This window comes from Spinacia oleracea, chromosome 5 (assembly GCF_020520425.1).
Source record: "Spinacia oleracea cultivar Varoflay chromosome 5, BTI_SOV_V1, whole genome shotgun sequence".
Taxonomy (NCBI): Eukaryota; Viridiplantae; Streptophyta; class Magnoliopsida; order Caryophyllales; family Amaranthaceae; genus Spinacia; species Spinacia oleracea.
Window position 1 is genome coordinate 45547089 of NC_079491.1, and position 7004 is coordinate 45554092.

General features: G+C 36.2%; 1 protein-coding gene and 1 non-coding gene across 2 annotated transcripts; one reads left to right on the forward strand and one right to left on the reverse strand.

Moving 5' to 3' along the window:
• LOC130462274 (small nucleolar RNA R71) lies at positions 1–107 on the forward strand. Its single transcript, XR_008922372.1, has one exon. It is a non-coding gene; the product is annotated as a small nucleolar RNA R71 (small nucleolar RNA).
• Positions 108–3966: 3859 nt separating this feature from the next.
• LOC110801828 (uncharacterized) lies at positions 3967–5019 on the reverse strand. Its single transcript, XM_022007238.2, has one exon. It carries the CDS (start codon positions 5017–5019, stop codon positions 3967–3969), a length of 1053 nt encoding a protein of 350 aa, XP_021862930.2.
• Positions 5020–7004: the final 1985 nt, after the last annotated feature.

The following is a 7004-nucleotide window of genomic DNA, read 5'->3' on the forward strand; positions in this document are numbered from 1 at the left end:
ATATTATGATGCGGGCACGACCGTTGCAATGCCTTGAATCTATCCCAGGCTTCTCTAAGTGACTCTCCATGTTCTTGAGTGAATGTAGTCAGCTTATGCCTTATTTCAGCAGTCTTGGTGGGTGGAAAGAATTCTTCCAGAAAGGCTTGTGAAATAGCACCCCACTCTGTCTCCTTGACATCATTCAACCATGTTTGAGCCTTATCACGAAGACTAAAACCAAACAACATGACTTTCAATTGGTCTTGAGTAACCCCTTGATGCTTGATAGTGCCACATAGTTGGTTGAACCTTTGCAGATGGTTGGTGGGTTCCTCAGATGGATGACCACCATATTGATTTTGTGAGACCATGGAGATTAGAGCTGGCTTGATCTCAAAGTTGACTGCTTCGATAGTTGGCATCGTAAGCCCAGTCGGAACACTGCTTGAGGAAGGAACCCCATATGATTTCAAGGATTTAGACATCGTGTGACTCGGTGGAGTTTGTGAGTCTTGAACCCCTGACTGCTTCTTGTTTTGTTGTTTCTTTTTGAGTTGTCGAAGAGTCTTACCAAGATCGGGATCGGGTGGAACTAAGGTACCCGTTCTAGCAGACCTGGGCATAAACAACAGACAAGAAAACGCAATGAAATTTGCCTCAATTGGAACTAAAAGTTCCAATGAGACGATGGAAACAGTTCAAATAATCAAACTAAAACTAATAGAATCTAGCCGTCTCCCCGGCAACGGCGCCAAAAACTTGATAGATTAAAAAGTGATACCGCAAGTGCACGGTGTCTGTTGTTAGCAGATACTTAGCAAATACGGGTCGATCCCACAGGGAGACAAGTTCTATTAGTTTTTGTCCAATTAAATAAACTATTTCAGTAAACGAAAGTTGATTTTGATTTATAAACTAAAGAAACTAAAGCAATAATGTAAATGAGAATTTATCGATGAATTAAAGGTCTAGGGCGTCTGTTCGGTTCACCATGCTTATACCAATCCAAGAACACAAATCAATTCGGAAATGAATAAACTAAGCCGAGTAATTAAAGTACATGCTAAACCTACGGTCGGGTCTTAACACTTTCAATTCAACATATGCAGTACGGTCGCTAACATAATCAGAATTGCCAATTGCACTAAGCCTCTAAAAACACGATCTTTCGATTCTAATTCCTATTAGCTAGATAATTAATCCATGAAATTGGCCGATAACATGAATCAACGATTAAGAACAAATCAATTGGAATTAATCAAGCAATAATCTATAGATTAGCAAACTTTATTGCATAACAATCATGGTATAAACATGGCTTCCCTAACTTAGCCCTAGAATATAACTACTCGCTCATAATTGAATTAACAAGCATGAAATTCGTAATGAAAACGAGATTCATAATCAAAGGACGAATTAATCTAAGAAACGAAAATAATAAGAAAGAATAAAAGCAAAAGAAATTATTGAATTACCTCTAGATTGATGAATTGAAAATTGAAAGCTAGGGTTCAACAATGGAAAAGGGAAGAAAAACAAAACTCACGTGAAAAGCGTTCTCAGGGATTTTGAAAACGTGAAAAGAAATTAAAGCATAAGGGAATACATTAATTCCCTTGAGGTATTTTAGTGTTTCCTAAATTCTAAACAAAAAAGGAAAATAACAATTACATAGGCTATGATTTAATTGGACGATCACCAAGATGAAAGCATGAACCCGCGTGTGGAAGTAGTTGGGCGGAGAAACCAGCGGGCCCGCTGGTGGGTCGCTGGTTTTCGCGCCCAAGGGGAAGATTGGGCCATCGTTTTGGGCTTCGGGCGAATCGGATAGTCGAGCCATCTTTTTTATGTCATAACTCTTGTTCTACAATGCCTATAAGGACGTGTGACCTGTCGTTGGAAAGCTCTTGAAGTCTACTTTCTAGGCCAATAAAAATCGCCTCATTCCGACATTTAGAACTTGAGATATCATCAAAAGAGTGAACGCTTGTCCGTTTTGATGCTTAGAAAAATAGCGTTTAGCTTCGTTATTGACTCAAAATTATCCCTAGAGATATGCAATGATCCTCGAGTCAACATTCCATCCGTTCATCATCCAAATCAACTCATAACACTCCGAAAGCATCCAAATGACCGTAAAATCACCTGAAACATTAAGAAAACACAAACGGGGCGTAATAGAGTACGACAACGATAACTTATGCAAATGTGATCCTAAATGCAACTAAAATGATACAAATGCCTAATAATGCAACCTAAATGCGCCTAAAATACCCTATACAAATATGACTCATCAGCAGGTGCATTCTCTGCTGGTATATGTGACTTTGTCACCTTCTTTGTGTCCGTGAATGCATCAGGCAATTGATTTGCAACACTTTGTAAATGAATAATTTTCTCGACTTCTTGTTCACATGAATTTTTTCGTGGATCAAATATTGACAGTTGTGTTGCATTCCATATGATTTCAATCTCCTTTTTCCGTGGGTCCACTTTCTCTCCCCCTAAGGCTGGGAATACTGACTCATTAAAATGACAGTCAACAAACCTTGCCTTAAATAAATCGCCAGTCATTGGCTCAAGGTATCTAATTATGGATGGGGACTCATACCCAACATAAATTCCCAGCCTTCTTTGTGGACCCATTTTTGTGCGTTGGGGTGGAGCAATGGGAACATACACGGCACAACCAAATATTTTTAGATGTGAGACATTTGGTTCTCGACCATATACCAACTGTAGAGGTGAGAACTCATGATAAGCTGTCGGTCTCAATCTTATTAATGCTGCCGCGTGTAAAATAGCATGGCCCCAAGCAGATGATGGTAATTTTGATTGCATTAACAATGGTCTTGCAATCCATTGTAGCCTCTTGATTAGTGACTCAGCGAGACCATTTTGTGTATGTACATGAGCCACTGGATGTTCAACAACAATCCCAATCGACATGCAATAATCGTTAAAAGTTTGGGATGTAAATTCCCCAGCATTGTCGAGTCTTATTTTCTTTATTGTGTGGTCTGGGAATTGATTTCGTAATTTGGTGATCTGGGCAAGTAGAATTGCAAATGCAACATTTCTACTTGACAAGAGACTCACATGTGACCATCGTGTTGAAGCATCGATCAATACCATAAAATATCTGAATGGTCCACTTGCAGGATTAATTGGCCCGCAGATGTCTCCCTGAATTCTTTCTAAAAATGATGGAGATTCAGTGGCAATTTTGTTTTTGGATGGCCTTATAATCAGTTTGCCAAGCGAGCATGCAGAGCATGTCAATTCATTTGATCGGGGTATTTTAACATTCCTTATTGAATGCCCGATTGAATTTGCTACAATCTTGTGCATCAATCCTGTTCCAGGATGACCGAAACGGTCATGCCATAATGTAAGTAAATTCTTGTTATCTAACTTCTTGTTAGATATCATATTTATTTCAATTGGCCGTATATCCATACGATATAGCCCTGAAGAGTATGCTGGCAATTTCTCATAAATATGTTTCTTGCCACATTTTTCTGCCGTGAGGCATAAATATTCTTTTTGATCCACTGTCATTGTTTCTAGATGATATCCATTTTGACGCACATCTTTGAAACTTAAGAGATTTCTTCGAGATTTACTCGAATATAAAGCGTCATTAATAGTCAATTTTGTTCCATTTGTGAGCACAATGCAAGCTTTTCCGGATCCTTCTATTAGCTTTGCTGTCCCGGAAATTGTATTGACATTTGCTTGGTACATTGTTAGTTTTGAAAAATACTTCCTATCTTTTAAGATAGTATGTGTTGCTGCAGTGTCCAGAAGACATTGGTACTTGAAATCAACTCCAGGTAGATTCATATCTTCATAAATAAATATGCAATTAGTTTAGAGAAACGATTATAATAAAATACTTTATTCATGAAAATTAGAAATTCATAACAAGGTAATCGAAAAATACATAAAAAAACGATACATGACATAGTTTAGATGGGGTATTTATATGTTACTATTATCCCCAAATATCAGATCATTGCCACTGTCAGGGTTATCATTGAAGAAATCAGATACATCAAAGCTTGACCCTGAGGGATTTTCCTCATCTACATAATTTGCCTCAGCAACTTTTCCTTTGCCTTTTATGGAGGCTTGGTACAGATCTACCAAATGTTTTGCAGTACGGCATGTTTTCCCCCAATGGCCAGTCATGCCACATCTAAAACATGTGTCTTTCTCTTTTGAGGGGGTGTGCTTTTGATTTCCTTGTTGATGCCCTTTGTGATTATTATTTCTAGGGCCCAGATAACCCCTGCCACGACCACGACCACGGCCACGGTGGTTTCCGCGTCCTCTACCGTGGTGGTTAAATCTTCCACGTCCACCTCTATGGGCAACATTTGCCTCAGGTGGGTTTGAGCTTTCAACGGCATTCGCTTCATTGAATGCCATAGACCCAGTCGGTCTAAGATTATGGTTCTTTAACAGAAGATCATTATTCTGTTCAGCAACCAACAATAGAGAAATCAGCTCAGAATATTTCTTAAAGCCCCTCTCTCGGTATTGCTGTTGCAATAGAATATTATTCGCATGAAAGGTGGAGAGGGTTTTCTCTATCATTTGATCTTCTGTGACCGCTTGATCACAGTATCTCAGCAATGATACAATTTTGAATAACGTGGAATTATATTCACTAACACATTTAAAATCCTGGAACCTCAGATTAGTCCAGTCAAATTGAGCCTTTGGCAGGAGCACCCTTTTATGGTGTCCATATCTTTCTTTAAGATTATCCCACAACTCTTTGGGATTCTCCACCATCAGATATTCAGTTTTCAGGCTATCATGTAAATGATGCCTTAAGAGGACTGTGGCTTTGGCCTTTTCCTGCTCGGTGGCAGTTTTGATTTCTGTGGTGCCTGGAACCATTATATCTTTTATGGTATGATCCAGTCCTTGGGCCTTTAAGTTCATCTGTGCATCAACAGTCCATTCCAGAAAATTGTGCCCAGACAAGTCTAGCACATTGAATTGTCTTTTCATCAAATCTCCCATTTTAACTACAATCAAATAATCATTAAACCTAGTAATCAAGATTATAATTAATTAATCATATTCATAATAATTAACTATTAAAATTTTATGTTTTCTTCTCCCCCTTAGTTTATTATTATGAATCCCACATAAATAAATCAAATAATTCATGGTAATGACGTTAATTAAAAGCGAAAAAAATAATGATAACATTAATAATAATATTATACATATGGTTAAAAAAAAATTAAAAATGCGACAAAATGCAATTAATACATCAAAATGGAGAATGAAGTACTACAAAAAATTATGCATTTTGTTCTTACTTGCCGGAAATAAACAAAAAAAAATGGAGATCTTCATTTGTTGAAAATTATGAAAATCATTAATGCCATAAGAAGGACTACTAAGGCCATCATTAAAAATAAATATTGTTTTAATTTTCTTAAATCTTCCTCGAAGGTGAAGACGTGTGGAGGGTCGGGGTTGCCGGCCGGAAACATGTTTGATCGGAAAATTGGAGGAAGAAAATTTTGTGTGGTTTTGGATAAAAAGTAAGAAGGGGATAAGATGTTGTGTGGTGAAAATGGGACGGGTAATCCCCCTTTTATAGGGGATAAATCATGATTGTATTATACAATTTGTTACAGTAAACTGGTATATTATAGTCTAAAGAGGTTAATAGTTTTATTACTTACTACCAAAAAAAATATCACTGTGGATTTGAAAAGAAATAATGGATATATAGAATTAAAATGGTAAAAAGATATCCCCCGGGATGCAAGCCTTAATGGTCCGAGAACCCTAGTCTGTTTAAGAGATTGTGGGTTCGAAAAACAAAAATAAAGATGTAGCTGAAAATAAAGGCTACATCGTTTTTACCAAAAAAAAAAAAATTATTTTATTTTAAGTATAGTCTAGCTATATGCATGTAGGCATGCAAAGGAATAGTATATATATATGTAATGATAATGCATGGCTAATATTACTATGCATGCAGGTAGTACGTAAGAGTGCATATATACAACTATGCATGAATGAGGAAAAAAAAACAACCAAGTGTCATAAATGTAGTACACAAGCATATTCTCCTTTTACCAAGTTGATCATAATACCGGTAGCAATGTGAACTCTCTTTTATGATTAAAACGGGTGTTTAGAGTTTTTGATATAGAGGATCCCAAATATGGGCAACTATAGAGCATACTCCTCAAAATATTTTGTTAAGAATATATACTACATTTTATAAAATGTTTGAGTAACAGGTAAAAAATATACCTGAGGAAAATTGGTGCTGATAACGTGTTGTAAGGTAATAGGAAGAAACTGAAAGTTTTAACAACAGATAGAACAAGAACTAATGTATTACTCGTATGAGTTGTGTTCTATACAAGCAATTTACCACCCTATTTATAGTAGTAAAATTACTATTTTTTGTCAAGCCTACTACTAGATAGGTATAGTAGGGTGGTAGAAAATATTGCTATACATTTAATGCATTGTGGACAATTGGACATTCACATTTGCCATACTTGACTCTTTATATATATATATATATATATATATATATATATATATATATATATATATATATATATATATTATATGATTTTGGGATTATGTGCCATTAATGGGGAATATATATACCTTAACCCTAAATGCATTGGTATTGAGAAAATTACGAGTTAATAAGAAAACGTTGAGAATAATGACTATATTTTTGGTTTGAGGCTCGACGTTATACACCTTAATTAGTCCTTGGCATGTTTGGTAACGAGATGATAACCATTTGTAGAGGAGCAAGATACAATCTTTATTTTTCTTCATATCTCCAGAAGTGGGATTTGGTCCTAAAGTGACCTTGACTCAGAGAGTCTTTCTAGTAGCTATTGAAAGTTTCAAGTTTTTATACTTGTCGGTTTATTTATTTGAATTACTCATGTCCAAGGCTAGGTTGTAATCCCCCGTAATTTTATACATTTCATTTATATATTTTAACGTATATT

Excerpts from the sequence above, each read along its gene's own strand:
- LOC110801828 (XM_022007238.2), bottom strand. The coding sequence starts at position 5,019 with ATGGGAGATTTGATGAAAAGACAATTCAATGTGCTAGACTTGTCTGGG.